We start from the raw sequence: 19,015 nt of genomic DNA, 5'->3' as shown, positions 1-19,015 counted from the left end.
GTTAGGTGCATCATTGGGAATCTAGGATTGATACTTACACATATATTAAAGATGTTGTCCACCTTTGGGTGACTAAGGTGTTTTTTTTTTGAGCTCCAGTGAGTTGATGGTGCTGGGAAACAAGGAGCCTATAAAAGCTGAACGGTGCAACATTTTTAATGGAATCCAAATGCAAGATTGTTTAGTCTCCAAAAGTTATGCATGAAAAAAAAAAAGTCCCCAAAGGAGAACAACCCCTTTAAGCCTATGGCTGGAGATTGCACTGATGCAGCGATCTGTCGTTGCAGCTGATGCCAGGTAGATTGGTAATGGCCATTTCTTTTTGCTGGATAACCGCATGGCTGATACCATTTGAAGCTTATCTGGATGGTGTCAGCTGCAGATTAGCAGGTTTCCACAGCCAATCCGCCAAGACTTCCAGCACACGACGTATTGTGCCAGGTTCTGTACAGAAATACTCTGACTCGGTAATAAGACTAGGTGCAGATACAAACAACTTACTCCTCTGTTGCTGGATATACAAAAATGACAAAGAAGGCCAATTACTATTTCACAACTGACATCAATCAGCCACAATTAGTATCTGCTAGTGAACTGGCTGTAATTTTACAGCATGATGCCTTTTGTTTTTTGCCCCCTTATGTCTTTGACTTCTCGGCTGGCGTCCGTGTTACTTCCTAATAACGCAGAAATTAGATATTTACCAATATGTATTTTTGGTACAAAAGGCCACCTGTTCTGTAAATGTGACTCTGGACAATCCTGCTAAAGACCAATGTGGGGAGATCTTTATTCTGTATGTCCCTGCAATTATTTGCATTTCTTCCCGTTTGTGGTTGCAGCTGTAGTCCATGTGTAACGTCTTTTCACCAGGACCAGGTGAATCAAAACTGCCTTAGAAAATGTCCACTTTAAGATGGCCATTAAGGCCTCCATGTCTCCGGAGACTTCTGATGCACAGAGTTCCTATTATCACAGTTCTAATAGTAATGGCCGACCAGTCACTACCTACTACACTGTATTTTATATTGGAGAAAACAAAGCAAAAAAACAAAATAAAAAATAAACTGCAAATAATGCATAAAAGTGACAAGGGTATTTAGTTAACAATTTTGATCAAAATAATGCACAAGCCATCCCGCCACGTCACGGCAACCCTTGTGGGACAGTCCCTACTCTAGTATTTAAAACCTTTTCACTTGCCAAGTGGCGTGAATGTGAACAAGGATTGAGGGACTTTGTGCATTCAGTGCATATATGGGTGTGACCGCCCTCTTTATGAGCTGGGAAAGCCATCCAGTCTGGCCTATACTACTAGTAGTGGGTCAGTCCCTCGATCCTTGTTCACATTCACGCCACTTGGCAAGTGAAAAGGTTTTAAATACTAGAGTAGGACTGTCCCACAAGGGTTGCCGTGACGTGGCGGGATGGCTTGTACATTTTGATCAAAATTATGTTTACTAAAATACCCTTATTACCTTTATGCATTATTTGCAGTTTGTTTTTTTGCTTTCTCTGGTTAATGGTCATGTGTTAATATGCACTTACATTGTGCATACACAATTTTCTCAGTTCAGACTTCAGTTTTTTTATCCACTGTATTTTATATTGTCTGCATGGCCCCACGTACTCATGGTGGGCATACCATGGTCTTTTCTGAGACCCAAATCCCCTCCTGAAAAGATAAATTTTACAGGCTGATGTAAGAGTTATAAGGAGTATTCCCATCTCCAAGACCCAGTCTCAATATGTAGTAGGTGTAATAAGATTAGCAAATACCTCCAATTCGAAATTAAGTATAGTTCTTCTGATTCGTTAAAGCTTACCCCATGTGCATAGCTTTAGGCATCCATGGTTACGACCACTCATTGACAGTTTAGTGGTCATAACCATGGATCCCTAAGCTAGTGCAATGCCCTGCACATGGGGTAAGCAACCTAATAAATCAGAAGAAATATACTACATTTCTGATTGAAGGTGTTTGTCAATATTATTACACTTACTACATAGTGGTACTGGATCTTGCAGATGGGAACATCTTCAATCCTTACCTTGTAACACTTAAAAATAAAAAAAGCTACTTGCTTCCATAATCAACACTACTGTCCACAGATGGAAGTGCAGTGGAGCTGCAGTACCAGACACAACCAGTAGGCAGGAATAGCACACTTTCTAGAAGCAGCTGTTTTTCTCACTTATACAACCCATTATATATTTTTTCCAAAGCTAAAAATTCAAAATGAATTTATAGATATATTGTAATTGATTTTTGGAAGCATTTCTTCTGGACATTTTCGTTCCCTAGGAACAGCATTGACGTCCTGTATCAAAACCGCCTCTTTATCCATTGCAACCAAGCGTGTCCTTGGCCCCTTATAAATAATATATGCCCCCCAATACCAGCAGGATAGGGGCAGACTTGTCAGCTATTTCAGTCCCTTTTTGCACAAATAAGACGCCCAGATTTGCATGTTTTGATTTTTAGACGTAACGCAGCTAAATAATAACGACGAACCTTATTAATCCCCCAGAGGCCGAATAACATGACGGGACCGCACCTTTCATGGATTTAGTGTAATAAATGGCATGGGGCTGGAATATTTAAGAAGGTGGAGGAGGGGGATTCATTTTGGATTTGTTATAATGGCCCGATTGAATAAAGTTCAATTTTGACAAACGTTAAGGGCCATTTGTTACCAGTGATAACATGCCAGCTACCGGAGGGTGGGTGGGGTTAAACTGTACCTTTTGTGTTGCATAGAAACGTCAAGAAAAAAAAGTAATCATTTTTCAATTTTTTTTTTTCCTTTTAGTTCTTGCTGGATGAAAGTGGCAATGATTTTTTTTTTTTTTAAATATTTTATAGTCCTGGATAACCAGTGCATTAACATCGGAAAAATCTTTCCAATTATCCTCTACTAACCCCCACCCCAAAAAAACGATGGAATGTAGTTTATTTTCTATAAGCTCGTAGTAAGCTTTCAGCCAGCCCCTGCTTATCTTTGTGACCAATGGTAACATCGTGGAGTTAGTACCGGTCTTCTATAAGCCTAGGTAATGAGGCTAAATTGGAGGAGCCACACAGTCTTTTGGCCTCCTCTTAGGTAAATGGGGGTCCTCTGGATAAAACCCTCCTAAAGACCCTAAAAAGTGCCAAATCCATAATGATTACTGCCTCGACGCACGCTCGTGCCTTAGATTTACAGCCTGTGATAGGAGGGGTATAAAATATACAGCGGACTCTCAAATCTGCAAATAAGTTTTATTCAAACAGTATTAATACAATTAAATATCGAATCTTTCATTGCAAAATATAATTATGATAAATTAGAAAGACAATCAAACTTCAATACAGAGTCTAGGATCTTCAGGCCGGGTTCACACGGGACACCAGAAGAACCAGCACTGGGATGAGGTGGGAAAGCATGCCACCATTAATATCCCAGTGGAAAATGCTCAAAAGTTTGCAAGTCTGGACATAGCAGGTGGGAGATTGACAATGTATGAAGTTTGGGCTGTGCTCCAGACCCGTCCTGTGTGAACCCGACCTTACTAGAGTTTTATATATTAATCACATTATTAAATCACAGGTCATGTAGAAATATTAAAACAGAAGTCAATTTGGCCACGGCCGCCCCAGATCACGTGGTCAGTGTGCACATTATTAGTGAACGGATCATTGCACCTCTGCTCAGTCAGTGCTATACATCCTTGTGAGACGGCGGACATGGCCGGCCGAGAACACTCCTGATCGGACAGCGACATGCCATAGTTTCCCAATCCACCTGGTGTATCCCATAAAATAACCGTCTGCATGGTGCAGTCACAACTTTCCTACCATCTGCACTATTTCACACGCAAAACTATAGATCTAAATTCTCAAGATCATCTCAGATTTGGACTACAACTCCCATTATGTCCTGTAAAATGTTTACTAGTCATGTTGAGTTGTTAGTAGGGTTCATGCTCAGCCGATGGGATACAGAACAAAAAAAAAAAACAACCAGATTTCACAATACAAACTACATATATAAAAAACAGACCTGAAGAGGCTGCTGGAGTTACTTTGAAAATCCATGGCAGGATATCTGTATAATATGGATATTAAAGAGAGTCCGAATAAAGAGTAAGAATCCAACTGTATTCAGTTTCTGAGCGTAAGTACACCAGTGTAATCAGGTCCAAGAGCTATATAGTTTTGCATTGTGACAGATTCGCTTTAAAAGGGAACTGGTGGGGGGAAAAGAAAAAAAGTTACATTTACCATTTAGTGGTAATCAGCGGATAAATAGTTTTAGGGCTCTTGAGGTTGTTGAGGGGGGGGGGGGGGTTCAGGAAACCATCAGACAAAGCCATGCTTGGACCAAGACCCCCGTGGATCTCGGTCCGAGGATGGCTTTGTCTGATGGTTTCCTGACCCCCCAACTCAACAACCTCACAGACATTATTACGCTGTCTAGATCAGAATGTGATCCCCTTGGACAAACCGTGACCTACAGGCGTCATGATGAGCCATTAAACATGTTCTGCGGCTGTAGGGAGAATATCACTTCATTTCCTCCCTGTGTCTGCACTTCCACTCAGTACAGCTGCATGTGTAACATGGGATACGGCTGCAGGTAAATGCATATTTTGTTTTTTTTTGGCGGATGGGTTCCCTTTAAATAACTTTTAAGCCTCACATTTTTTGGAAGAATTCTGGTTGAAGAAACACATGTATTTTGGGTACTTAGAAGAAAGCAGACCTGGAAACATTTTTCTTCGCACCTGGGGAACTTACGGCTGCAGCTCGAGGACATGAGGTGCCATCATGAAGACGTCTCATGACTCGGGAGGTAAGAAAGATACACGGAACAGACAGTCACATGCACAACATGAACAGACATTATGGCCTCGGGATAAAGTGGATTTTGACTTTTATTAATTAAAGCTCAGGCTACACATGGTGACTTCACTGCCCATTAATTCCTATGGAAAAAAAATAAAGTTGCAATTGTGGTATTAACTATTGAAAAACTTTCAGCGTAGTTGAAACTATCGGACAACTCTTGGTAAGTACTAACCAACACCATGATGTACCTCGTTGTAGCCGCTCAGATTCTTACATTTACCCATTTTTCTTCCGACTTTAAAAACGGACTGTTCACTTGCTGCACAATGAATCCCGACTGACGGGCTTCATGGTCATGAGATAATCAACGTTATTGACTTAATGTTATTGTAAATCAGCTGCTAAGCCATACCCTATACGCGCCAGCAGGTGGCGACAGAGTCCAGTTCTCTGCAAATAATCCAGCCAAGGCTACGAGGACGGATAAGACACTGATCGTCGCCTGCGTCTGGTCACACACAAGGTGCATTGAACTCCTATATGTCCCATAGTACAGTATTAGGACGGCAGATCCTGTAAACCACAGACTGTTAGTTTGGCCTGGAACTAGTAGTTGTGCTTTTTTAGGTAACAGGTTAGGAAACGTTATATGGCTGCTTGAGTAGACGACCAGTGGTGAAGCCCTTGAAATCGGAGGAGGAGTCATCAACGACAAGTCATCGGTAGTGCCGCAGGTAGACCAGCTTCTGTGGATGAAACTTCTCCCGGCACAATGGGCATTCAGCCTGAAAAAGGAGGTTGTATATGATAAGTACACACTTAAATGGTCGTCCTCCCCCCCCATCATCATAAATGGTATTGTAAATATAAGCAATTTTGTAATTTACTGCTTATTCAAATTTGAATCAGTTCTTGAGATATTAACACTTTTCTGGTTGCCTGGGAGACAGTCCACCGCTGCAACAGAACATGCGCAGTTCTTGCAAGCCCCTTTCGATTCAACTTGTCAGCGCGGTTTTGAAGCAGGTCAGGATTCACTGGAGCCCGCGATTACGTGCTAATCACGGCCAGGTTTAGCGCAGCAGGTGGTCGGTTTCCTAGGCAACGAGCTGTAAACGGGGAAAAAAAAAAAAAAAAAAAGTGTCAATATCTCAAGAATTACTGCACGGTTTTAAAAAGCAGCAAATTGCAAAAATGCACTATCAGACATTATCCATCTATGAATAAAGGAACAATTGTCGCAGCGTCGTGCAAGACGCCCTGTGTGTAGCGATTCTCCCGATATATACCACCCTGACTATATGGTATAGTGCAGTCTACTTGTGTCCTTCTATGTTGCACTGCTTCAATCTCGATGGAGACTGTCATTCCATGGCGGCCACTCAAATAATGCAGCAACAATGCAATGCACAGAAGGGGTCATTTGTCCAGGACCCCTCTATGCTTTCTCAAGGCATATGGGCCTGGGATTGTATTGTTAAACAACCCCTGCAACTTGGAGCTTGGGCTCTGGTGTTGCTTCTCTCTGTTGGCTGGAAGACAGATATTAGGAAAATCCAACATGGCCGAGATAATCGCCCCTTTAAAAAGAGACCCCTATAACCATGAGGGTACGTACATAAACTAACTGCCGCATCTGATTTTGAATCTTTACCACATCTATTTTTTTTTGTATAGGGTGAAATGTGCGGCAGTATGTCGGCGATGAAATCCTAAGTGCTTCATAAGAGGGGCAATCCCACGCATAGGACACCCCCATGCATGAAGACAATGATCCCAGTACATTATTAAATATCTTGGACCTGATGAGGCTGGTGTGCTTACGATGAACATCCACTAGTGTGAACTTAGTGAAGAGATTTATGCAGCCATTACCGAGTTCTAATAATCTTCAGCGGAGAGGAGCAGGAAAAGACACACACTACTCAGGTCTAGCTTCTGTGGCAGCCAGAATGTGAATGCTACGTCGCGTGGGGACTTTTGCTCATCTCTAATGTTCAGTGAGCTCTACCTTGTGGGGGATATGTAAGAGGAAAGGGATTTGGAAGAAAGAAATCCAGAACTCAGCAGAGCACTTTGGATCTGTATAGAAGGGCTCTAAGAATGAAGAAAGTGCACCCCTGCTGGGTGCCTGCTGGGTGTCTATGTGCAGAGACCCTCCATCAATTAATAAAATAAAGGTGTAGAAGCAGAGTGCCGTTGACTGCAGAGTGTCGGGGCTCGGAGAAAGTCTAAGAGTCCGTCCATTGCTCGCTCTGATGATGGGTAAAACAGAGCCAAACAAAACCAATGGAACAGAGCAAATGAAAGTTTGGGCCGCTTTGTTGTCAGAGGAGTTACATTTTGCATTGAAACCCCCCTTGGCCCTAAATGTTTGGACCCTTAAAAGGGATCTTCTCATCATAGCCATAAATGACAAATCAATAGGACGTGCCACAAATCTGATACTCGGCCGTTTCCATAGCTTCCACAGAAATGAATGGACATAGCCATGTACATCCTCATTCACTTGCTGCCTAAACGACCACCTCACCAGGTGGGATGGGGGTCCGAAGACAGCAGTCCCAACAGCATCACAGACAGATATACAATACAATACCTCTATATACAGTAATTAACACTGGATCAACCGTTCACAATAGGTGATGTCACAGCTCACCCTCCTCCTCCCTCCTGTACAATGGCCAAGAACTAAAGTTGAGCAAAAAGATTTTCAGAACCCCAAGTCAGTGGCCATGTTGCTAGAATATGTTGTCGGACCAGGGTTCGGTACACATACAGCCCCTGTGAAGTGGGGAGACTGTGTGGGTGGAAACGTACAGTTATAGCCGATCTCTTACCTTGGTGTTACACCACTCAGTGATGCACTCCCAGCAGAAGAGATGCCCGCAGGGGGTCACCGTACTGTGCCGCCTGTGCTCCAGGCATAACGTGCATTTTGAAGGACGCTGGTATGTTTTCTCATGTGCTGGAGCTCTAGGGACGTAACGAAAAACATCAAAGTGTCATTTGGGCCTTTCCATTCCTGCTGTAGGTGACTGATCCTGAGGCCACAAGTTTCGTAGAAGTCTGAGCAGCGCTGCTGTGATCTGGACACTGCAGCCCACCACATACATTCATTTCTGTTTTAAAACATTAAGGCATAAAAATGGATAAATCAATTAGAAAAAAATAAATAAAGGGTTCGTCTCCTCAGGGGATGTTGTGGGAGCTCATGCTTGATTGAAAGTGCAGATCAGTGGCATCACTGCACTGCTGGCACCAACTGTGCCATCTCTGATGCTGCAGGGGTATGAAGTGCATCTACAACATCGAAAGAGTACATGGGATCTGAAGCTGGTCAGATTGGGAGTCAAAGGTGGGGTTGAGAGCTGCCGAGCATCGGGAACTGGGAAAATGCAGTCATGGAAAATGATCAAATGTGGACCTCTTCATCCAGCACTATAGCCATGAGAAGACCCTGAGAACAGGAGACCTATAGCCCACTGTCGGGGACAGTAAGGTGCAGACCCCAATGATACAGTTACCCATCCTGTGGATGGGCGATAAATATATTTAGTGGAAAAACACTTAACTATAGAATAAAGGAAGGAAGCACACAGAGCACATGACAGAGGCAGCGGACAGGGGTCTTAACCTCTGATAACGGGGGTCTTTACCTCTGATATGACATCCGTCGGTGCAGTTTGAACTTCTGCTGCGCCTCCTGCTTCTGCTGAACGCTCTGCAGCTGCACGAAGACCAGAAGCAGGAGATGAACCACGGACACTGCCCCAAGGAGACTGTAACTCTTGCGCACAATCCCGTCATCCCCCGGTAATCCACGCACTCGGAGCTGCAAGAAAACAGGAAAAAAAAAAAAAAATTGCAATTTTAGAATGTGGAGGTTGCACCAAAAACCCCGTCAGGATCGTTGGCCACAATACACAGCTCGTATCACTCCACATGGAGGTACCTTTATCATTGGCAAAAAAAAAAAAAAAAAACAATGTTCTGTGTGGCAAGAAAATAGACTACAAGACCATTCAATGCCAACACAGAGAAAAAGAGGGCTTGAACTCTATAGCGCCACCTGTTGGTAGTAGCGATCCTACAAGTCACAATCAACCCTTTAACGAGTCTTTTAATAAGACTTAGGATAAAAGCCAAATCAGAATCTCAATTTGCAGACACGGTGTTTCGGGCTATTGGCTCTCGTCAGTGCAAAGTATGAGAACTGATTTGGCTAAGTGAGAGGCTCTGGACTGAGGTCGAAGGGGTAAGGTTTCTCCTTGTGGAGAGTGACATTCCAGCTCTGGCTTGTCAAGGTAAGGAGGCTTATTCGCCATGCAATGCTCCTCTGGCACACTGCTATATGGCATCTTAGCACTTTATTAAAAGGGGTTGTCCTCTCTGAGGAAACCTCTTTCAGAATTCATCCTTTCCCTGTCTCCCTGGCAAAAAAAAGTAGAATTTAAGTTGTGGTCAGCCAGGGATTTCCCCAGTAAGTGGCCATATTATCTGGGGGTCCTAAGAAGGGAACACCTTTCTATGATGTCCTCATGTTCTTATAGGGTACATTGATAGCGGTGGTCTACACGAGATCAGACCACAACTCAGCTGCTTGATGAGCACATTTCTTGACATGTTCAGCTGAGAATTTAAATGGTTATTCTCTGCTTGATATGCATGGCTATATTCGGATGGAGCTTGTAAAGACAAACAATATTGCAATATACTGCTTATTAAAATGTCCAGCCGTTCTTCGGATATTAACACTTCTTTACAGCTTGTTGCCTTGGAGACCGACCACCGCTGCTAGACAACAGAACATGTGCAGTGCTTACAGCCCCTTTTCCAATGAGCTTATAAGCACGTTTATGAAACTGAGCAGGATTGCTGGAGTTCAGTTAGTGCCCAATACCAGCCAGCTTCAGTAGGGGGCTTACGAGGTAGACAGCCGCGTTGGTCGGTCTCCTAAGCGACGAGCTGTAAACTAAAGAGGAAAAAAAAAAAAGTGTTAATATCTCAAGAATGGTGGAAAACTTTTAATAAACAGTAAATAACAAAAAGTAAAAAAAAAAAAAAAAAAAAAAAAAAGTTGTAGTCAGCTTACCCGTCTGCAAAGCAAACCCCAAGCCTGCCAACGCCCAGCACAGACTGTGGTGAGTATCCCCATGAATTAAGAGCAAGAAAAAAAAAAAAAAAGTGATCCAGTTGGAGACGGAGGCGGCTGCAATTTACAAAGCTTTATTGGACAACTTAAAAATATGTTGGTTCTTTAAAAATTTCTTATAGCAAACACCAAGCACACCAGTGAGGAGGATCAATGCGTTTCAACTAAAAAAAAAAAAAAAAAATTAGTCTTAGTCATGATCATGATTAAGACTATTTTTTAGTTGAAACGCGTTGATCCTCCTCACTGGTGTGCTTGGTGTTTGCTATAAGAAATTTTTAAAGAACCAACATATTTTTAAGTTGTCCAATAAAGCTTTGTAAATTGCAGCCGCCTCCGTCTCCAGCTGGATCACTTTTCTTTCTTCCTCTTGCTCCTAAATAACAAAAAGGCTTGTTTTTACAAGTACTAGCTCACCATATCCATCTTTAAAGAACGTTAATAATCCCTTTAATTTTGTTTCATTGGGCAGTTTCTTTTCTCCACTGATAATGCATGCTAAAGACCTATGCCAGACCCTCATCTCCCCCCCCAATTTCTGCCATCAGGAGAGCAGAAGTGACTATATAACAATATATGTGCATAAGGGAATGACTTACATAGGTGATGCCAGTTATCCTTTTGGCGATATGGTAGAAGGAGCCATTCATGTAGAATACGGCCAGATGAAACCTTTTCAGGAAAGTAACACTCTGCCGGAATATGTACACCGCCTTTACCAGCGTCCTTTTCTGCTGGTCGGAGAGGGCGGCTATCTTTCGGTGGAACCATTTCCACATCCATGAACGGTGATGAGATCCAGAGGACAGACTGCCGTGCGGGACCCGAACCCCATCGATTTCTATCTGTAGCTCGTGTTCCAGACGCACCAGCTCCTTGTCCAGGAGGTAGGGGAACAGGGTGTGACAGCCGATGAGCAGCGCACGCTGCAGCAAGGACGGCACCTTACGCTTGGAGGAATCCACTTGCACAATATTAACATATTCCTCACCGAGAGTTTGGTAACCTTAAGAAAAAAAAAAAAATAATATATATAATATATATATATATCTCTCTATCTTCAGTCATGGCAGGAGATTCATCGACGACCTTTCACCAGAGAACTGTTGTAAAATATTTTGAAGAAGTTGAAAAATTCTTGTGCAAAAACATTGCGTCTTTTAAGCCAGTACGAAGCAGCTCTGCCAAAATGGGCACCGGAAGGGAGGAGTCATGACGGGACTGGTCGTGAATCCCTACGTTTACTTATACTTGCCTTCAGCGAGTTCAGCACGGGCTCTCCCGGGGATCAGATGACATTATGTCACGCTATCCATGCAGCCAATCAGCAATAGCTTCATTCTCAGCTCTGCAGGTAATTTGGACCACGATAAATCGGCCATATCCGACAGTCCCAAGCACAATGAATAAAGCACAGGCTGAGCATGCACAACTCTGCACCATTCAAGAATCCTAGTCTCAAGATCCCTGTAGTCAGACCCCTTATTAATCAGCAAGTTATCCCCTATGTCACAAATTTGATTTTTTTGGAAACAGCTTTTAATCTTTAAGAACTAGCACAAATAGTTTCCCAACCCTTACCTGAAAACGTAGTCAGTGTGTAATACGCAAGATCACAAAGGAGTTCTAGTTCTTTTCTCCACTGCAGCCATTTTTTAGCACCTTCAATAAAAAAAAAAAAAAAAAAAAAAAAAATTAATTTCATCCTAAATTCCTCATTTTAGCTTTAAGATGCTATTGAGACTTGTTTGTGGTCAGACGCACTAATCTTCTCTAGGAAAGGCAAAATACTCAAGAACTGTTCTATTAAAGAGAATAAAAAACATAGAAGTTTGTACAAGCCTACACAACTTTACAGCCCGACGCGTGTCGTAATCCTTCTCCATGCCAAGTGTCTGATCGAACAAAGACAACTTATCAGAGGGACTCTTTAAATGGCGTTTTCCCATGAAATACATTTACCTACTGCCCACAGAGTAGGGGCTAATGCATGGCCGGGTGTGTGACTTTAGGACCACCATCCCCATAGAAGTGAAAGGAGAAGTGCATCTAGTAGATCGGGGCAAGATACTCCTCACCATAATTATTCTTCATTTACATAAAACCTTGTGGGGGAAAAAAACAAAACACAAGAAAAAACACAAATCTCATTGTTCTTTTTGGCATAGTCCTCATTTATTATCTCTGGTCTGTTCTTAGTAACATTTTCTCAGTAACGCAGGTAGACCGATGTCCATATATTCACATTTGGTCACCCACAGATCTCGGAAGGTCTGCAAACTTGAAAGGACGGAAGCCCCCGTCCAGACGGAGAATTGCCTATCCTCTTGCAAGACGACATTTACTTTGACCCCGTTTGGCACCATCGGTAGAATCTCTTCGAAGATCCTGTGATTGATTCCAGGAATCATGGTCGTCCCACCAGACAAGACGATATTACTGAAGAGATCTTTGCGTATGTCAATGGGGCATTTCATTATGGTCGTGTAGATCATCTCATGCAGGCCAGGTGCTTCAATACCGATATCAGATGGCTGGAACAGGATCTCAGGGGCACGGAAGAGCTGGCTATCTAGGCTTAGGGTGTTTCCATCAGGAAGATGGTAAATCTTACTTTCTGCGGTCAAGCATGGGAGGTTCTTCTTCAGCTGTATATAGCAAAGACGCTCCTTGATGTCTCTGGCTATTTCTTTTTCCGCACTACTTACGAAACTATGGCCAACTTCCAAAAGAAGCTTCACAAGAAAATCAGTGATGTCCCTGCCAGCCAGGTTGAGTTTATCTACAGTATTGGGTATAACGCAGCCTTCATAGATTGGCACCATATGGGTGACGCCATCGCCACTATTTACAAACATTCCAGTGGTAGCACCGGAAGAATAGAGCGGCAAGGCGGCTTGTGATGCCACATGGAGCCTCGGGACATTAAACCCTTCAAACATGATTTCTGACATCTTCTTTCGGTTCTCTATTGGACTCAAAGGGGTTTCCGTTAAGAAGACCGGCTGGTCACTGGCAGAGAGGCCAAGTTTATGATCATACATGTAGCTCCAGATTTTTTCCATGTCATCCCAAGATGTTATAATGCCTCGTTCTACTGGATAGGTCAAAGCGAGGACTCCTCTCCTGGCCTGGGCATCCTCTCCAATATAGCAATTCTTTGGGTCTATTCCTGGCAGAGTGCACCTTACTCGTGGCCGACCCACGACAGACGTAATTACAGATGTTGGGATTTTTTTCACCGGAAATTCCAGCCTTGCATAATCCTGAGCCATTGTCAAAAATTACAGCTGGGAAGTCCATCTTTGTTACGTGGTCAACCGGGAGCCTCACTAACAACTGTAGGATGAACGATCCGGCAGGAGAGACAGGATCTGCGCGAGCGTCAGAGGCAAAAATGAACAAGTGTGGTAAAAAAAAAAAAAAATAGTCTCCAAAACAGCTAGAATCTTGGCCGATTGTGATGTCATAGTGACATAACAATGAGCCATCGGCCTGATCAGAAGCCAAGGCTGGAAGCTAATAATGGAAGTGGGTTTGCTCTGTGCTAAAAACACCTTTAGCCTAAACCAAACATCGTAGTGTAGGTCTTCTGATTCTACCAGCCAAGTGGAGTTTTTGGGATTCCTGCAAATTTGCAAGCGTCGAAATCCACACAAAGAATTGTAATATGTATGCAGGATTGAAAAATCTGCCTGGATACATCAGAAACATTGGATAAAATAGCACCGGCTTAGCTGGTCCTGTATAAGGCGGACTGCGGATTATTATGCGCCTGTTATATTCTGCTGCGGGTTTGGTGCAGATTTCATCCCCTCAATGATGCATAATGCTAGAATATCATCACTAGGAGAGATACTCTAATCCGACCAAGAGCGATCACTATCAGGGATATTATGTGACTTTGGCAACTCCATGAAGAACATTTTGTGTTGTCCTGCACCGCAGGGAGGCTCACCTGACTACTTACAGTGGGTATGGAAAGTATTCAGACCCCTTTACATTTTTCACTCTGTTTCATTGCAGCCATTTGGTAAATTCAAAAAAGTTATTTTTTTTTCTCATTAATGTACACTCTGCACCCCATCTTGACTGAATAAAACCAAATGTAGAAATTTTTGCAAATTATTTAAAAAAGAAGAACTAAAATATCACATGGTCATAAGTATTCAGACCCTTTGCTCAGACACTCATGTTTAAGTCACATGCTGTCCATTTCCTTGTGATCCTCCGAGATGGTTCTACTCCTTCATTGGAGTCCAGCTGTGTTTAATTAAACTGATAGGACTTGATTTGTAAGGGCCCAGTCACACATAGCGATCTCGCTAGCGAGATCGCTGCTGAGTCACAAGTTTTGTGACACAACAGCGATCTCGCCAGCGAGATCGCTGTGTGTGACTGCGATCAGCCCCCCTGCCGGTATCACTGTAGGAAACCGCTGGACATTTCTTTTGTTGCTGGTCTCCCGCTGGCCAGCACGCATCGCTGCGCGTGACAGGCGGGAGGACCAGTTATCTGCTGGTAACTAATGTACACATCGGGTATCCAAAGGATGCCCGTCCCTTAGATACCCGATGTGTACGTTAGTTACCAGCGCGCTGATGCAGGGAGCTGGTAACTAACGTACACATCGGGTATCTAAGGGACGCACAGCGCTCGGCGTCGCTGTGCTGATCGCAGGTGAAGCTGTCTGTGTGACAGCTCACCAGCAATCCTGACACGTTGATATCGTTGTCGGGATCGCTGGTGAGTCGCTATGTGTGACTCCAGCTTTAAGGCACACACCTGTCTATAGAAGACCTCACAGCGCATGTCAGACCAAATGAGAATCATGAGGTCAAAGGAACTGGCCAAGGAGCTCAGAGACAGAATAGGGGCAAGGCACAGATCTGGTCAAGGTTACAAAAGAATTTCTGCAGTACTCAAGGTTCCTAAGAGCACAGTGGCCTCCATAATCCTTAATGGAAGAAGTTTGGGACCACCAGAAGTCTTCCTAGACCTGGCCGTCAAGCCAAACTGAGCAATCGTGGAAGAAGAACCTTGGTGAGAGAGGTAAAGAAGAACCCCAAGATCACTGTGGCTGAGCTCCACAGATGCAGTATAGAGATGGGAGAAAGTTGACCTTGTGGAACTATCACTGCATTCCTCCACCAGTAGGGCCTTTATGGCAGAGTGGCCTGACAGAAGTCTCTGCTCAGTGCAAGAGATATGAAAGCCCGCAGAGAGTTTGCTAAAAAACACATGGAGGACTCCCAGACTATGAGAAATAAGATTCTCTGGTCTGATGAGATGAAGATAGAACTTTTTGGTGATAATTCTAAGCGGTATGTGTAGAGAAAACCAGGCACTGCTCTTCACCTGCCCAATACAATCCCAACAGTGAAACATTGTGGTGGCAACATCATGCTATGGGGGTGTTTTTCAACTGCAGGGACAGGACGACTGGTTGCAATTGAAGGAAACATGAATGCAGCCAAGTACAGAGATATCCTGGATGAAAACCTCTTCCAGAGTGCTCTGGACCTCAGACTTGGCCGAAAGTTCACCTTCCAACAAGACAATGACCCTAAGCGCACAGCTAAAATAACAAAGGAGTGGCTTCAGAACAACTCTGTGACCATTCTTGACTGGCCCAGCCAGAGCCCTGACCTAAACCCAACTGAGCATCTCTGGAGAGACCTGAGAATGGCTGTCCACCAACGTTCACCATCCAACCTGATGGAACTGGAGAGGATCTGCAAGGAAGAAAGGCAGAGGATCCCCAAATCCTGGTGTGAAAGACTTGTTGCATCATTCCCAAGAAGACTCATGGCTGTACTAGCTCAAAAGGGTGCTTCTACTCAATACTGAGCAAAGGGTCTGAATACTTATGACCATGTGATATTTCAGTTTTTCTTTTTTAATAAATTTGCAAAAATTTCTACATTTGTTTTTTTTCAGTCAAGATGGGGTGCAGAGTGTACATTAATGAGAAAAAAAATGAACTTTTTTTGAATTTACCAAATGGCTGCAATGAAACAAAGAGTGAAAAACTTAAAGGGGTCCGAATACTTTCTGTACTGTAAAAGAAATGTATGAAATCCCCCCAGAGTATATAAGCACATAAAATAAATTTTATTGATTAAAATACATACGTATACACATTAATCCATAGAACACAGGCTGCAGAGCACTGATGCAGGGAAACACATATACAAATGGTGATTATACACGTCAGAATACGAGACCAAAATAAAAGGATAGAACAGATACAGTAATGCTGCAATTAAGACAAAGAGACAATAATACAGTCACTGCACTCACATGTATACCACGCTCTTCGCAGCAATGTCCCCACCGGCCCTGAGTAGGAACACGGCAGCAAAGAGCGTGGTATACATGTGAGTGCACTGATCTGGATAGTTAAAAAAAAATCTGCACTGTCCCAACGAATAGCACTGTCCATTGTTTCCGGTTTGGGTGAACGCGCCTTAGTGGGATTTTCCTGGGACACTTTTAGTAGAAATATAAGAGACTAACATTCAGGTACCAGGCACTATAAACCACACGCATCAACTGCACTCAGCTGCAGTACCAGACGCAACCTGTGGATAGGGGTGGCGCTGTTTATGGAAGGAAGCTGCCATGTTTTTCTATTACATTTACAAAGAGGAGGTCGCATCATAAAAGGGGATGGCCAAGCTATAACACGAAAAAAAAAAAAAGGTATTGTTTCTTTTGTGGGGCATTGTCCGTATCGGGGGAGGGAGGTGCAGTTACTGACACTTCATGCGCCCAAGCCAAAACTGGACGATCCCTCCACCAAGACTAGTACAAGTCATGCGAGTGCGACAACTGGGGCCCGTACTGCAGGTGACGAGAAAATCCACATTGTACGTGGGGGACTACAAGTCACAGCAAGTCATCTCAAAATTAGTCAGAGTCCTGTAGCAACATATGACAAAGCATGACATGCTGGGGCTTGTAGTCCTACACCGGGGACAGAACGTGCGACACCCTAGGGCGTGCAGTCCAAAACCATGGCGCAAGCATGCAACAGGCTGGGGCTTGTAGTCCCACACCATGTCATTAGCGTGCGGCAGGCTGGGGCTTGTAGTCCCACACCATGTCATTAGCGTGCGGCAGGCTGGGGCTTGTAGTCCCACACCATGTCATTAGCGTGCGGCAGGCTGGGGCTTGTAGTCCCACACCATGTCATTAGCGTGCGGCAGGCTGGGGCTTGTAGTCCCACACCATGTCATTAGCGTGCGGCAGGCTGGGGCTTGTAGTCCCACACCATGTCATTAGCGTGCGGCAGGCTGGGGCTTGTAGTCCCACACCATGTCATTAGCGTGCGGCAGGCTGGGGCTTGTAGTCCCACACCATGTCATTAGCGTGCGGCAGGCTGGGGCTTGTAGTCCTACACCGGGGACAGAACGTGCGACACCCTAGGGCGTGCAGTCCAAAACCATGGCGCAAGCATGCAACAGGCTGGGGCTTGTAGTCCCACACCATGTCATTAGCGTGCGGCAGGCTGGGGCTTGTAGTCCCACACCATGTCATTAGCGTGCGGCAGGCTGGGGCTTGTAGTCCCACACCATGTCATTAGCGTGCGGCAGGCTGGGGCTTGTAGTCCCACACCATGTCATTAGCGTGCGGCAGGCTGGGGCTTGTAGTCCCACACCATGTCATTAGCGTGCGGCAGGCTGGGGCTTGTAGTCCCACACCATGTCATTAGCGTGCGGCAGGCTGGGGCTTGTAGTCCCACACCATGTCATTAGCGTGCGGCAGGCTGGGGCTTGTAGTCCCACACCATGTCATTAGCGTGCGGCAGGCTGGGGCTTGTAGTCCCACACCATGTCATTAGCGTGCGGCAGGCTGGGGCTTGTAGTCCCACACCATGTCATTAGCGTGCGGCAGGCTGGGGCTTGTAGTCCCACACCATGTCATTAGCGTGCGGCAGGCTGGGGCTTGTAGTCCCACACCATGTCATTAGCGTGCGGCAGGCTGGGGCTTGTAGTCCCACACCATGTCATTAGCGTGCGGCAGGCTGGGGCTTGTAGTCCCACACCATGTCATTAGCGTGCGGCAGGCTGGGGCTTGTAGTCCCACACCATGTCATTAGCGTGCGGCAGGCTGGGGCTTGTAGTCCCACACCATGTCATTAGCGTGCGGCAGGCTGGGGCTTGTAGTCCCACACCATGTCATTAGCGTGCAGCATGCTGAGACTTGTAGTTCGACATCACGTAGTGAGCACACAACAGGCTGGGACTTGTAGTTCTATAATAGTGCGTGCACAGCATGCTGGGACATGTAGTCCTATAGTAGTGCGCGCACAGCATGCTGGTACCGTGCAGTGAGTCCTCACCTGTGAACGCCTGGAAGGCCTCATGGGCGCGGACTTTAAGGCCGCCCTGGAACTGCTCGTCTTTCTGACAGCTGCGGATGAGCTGGGGCTGGTTGGCGGCGGTGAAGGCCATGACAGCAGGGAGAGCTCCGCGCCCCTCATCCCCCAACACCACAGACCACCAAGGACTAGGTTTTACTGACGTCAGCACGTCACGTGATGAGATAAGTCACATGACGGACAGCGGGTGGGCGTGGTCAGTGGTGATGCGGTCCGGGGAGGGAGCAGCTGACAGCTGAGCACAAATTCGTCAGGTGCAGGCTCCCATTAATGTCCTACAGAAATGCCGGACTCTGCACCATCCTATTAAGACAATGGGACCTTTACCATGGAAAGGTGATAATTACAGGTTAGAAAATGTCAGCGTGGTCTGCAGTTTGCAGCCCTGATCCAAGTGTCGGCTTTTTCTGTTATGGGAGCGTCTCCCCCAGTAAGGCTGAGTGCACACCTACTTTTTTGCCCTGGGGATTTTTCCACGCAGAATTGAAGAAATCCGCAGGTCAAATGACCTGCATTTTTCCTGCGGATTTCTTCCTGTTTTCGGGCGGATTTCCCTGCGGATTTGGAGAATGGAGCAGGTGGAAAACCACACAAAAGAAGTGACATGCTGCATATTTTGAACCACAAGAAATCCGCAGCGTCT

General features: G+C 44.9%; 2 protein-coding genes and 1 long non-coding RNA gene across 4 annotated transcripts in view; 1 reads left to right on the top strand and 2 right to left on the bottom strand.

Moving 5' to 3' along the window:
• Window positions 1-3,248: 3,248 nt before the first annotated feature.
• Window positions 3,249-18,587, bottom strand: PEX10 (peroxisomal biogenesis factor 10). Its single transcript, XM_073585392.1, has 6 exons — window positions 18,334-18,587; window positions 11,568-11,648; window positions 10,586-10,992; window positions 8,491-8,666; window positions 7,672-7,807; window positions 3,249-5,616 (listed from the first exon to the last, which is right to left on the bottom strand). The coding sequence occupies exons 1-6, from the start codon at window positions 18,443-18,445 to the stop codon at window positions 5,548-5,550; spliced, it is 981 nt and encodes a 326-aa protein (XP_073441493.1). The 5' UTR covers window positions 18,446-18,587; the 3' UTR covers window positions 3,249-5,547.
• LOC141097888 (uncharacterized) lies at window positions 11,695-13,377 on the bottom strand. The gene has a single exon (XM_073585391.1). It carries the CDS (start codon window positions 13,259-13,261, stop codon window positions 12,182-12,184), a length of 1,080 nt encoding a protein of 359 aa, XP_073441492.1. The 5' UTR covers window positions 13,262-13,377; the 3' UTR covers window positions 11,695-12,181.
• The window catches only part of LOC141097890 (uncharacterized), a 13,227-nt gene continuing 12,797 nt past the window's right edge, over window positions 18,586-19,015 (top strand). The window contains exon 1 of one of the 2 annotated variants that reach the window (XR_012234080.1): window positions 18,586-18,708. This is a non-coding gene — a long non-coding RNA (uncharacterized lncRNA). Of the gene's footprint in view, window positions 18,722-19,015 lie in introns of both variants that reach the window. The other variant, XR_012234079.1, reaches the window with a different exon arrangement.

This window comes from Dendrobates tinctorius, unplaced genomic scaffold, assembly GCF_039654945.1.
Source record: "Dendrobates tinctorius isolate UK_male_01 unplaced genomic scaffold, ASM3965494v1 ptg000086l, whole genome shotgun sequence".
Classification (NCBI taxonomy): Eukaryota; Metazoa; Chordata; class Amphibia; order Anura; family Dendrobatidae; genus Dendrobates; species Dendrobates tinctorius.
Note: the sequence above shows the minus strand (reverse complement) of the source record. Positions and strands in the feature narration are given on the sequence as shown.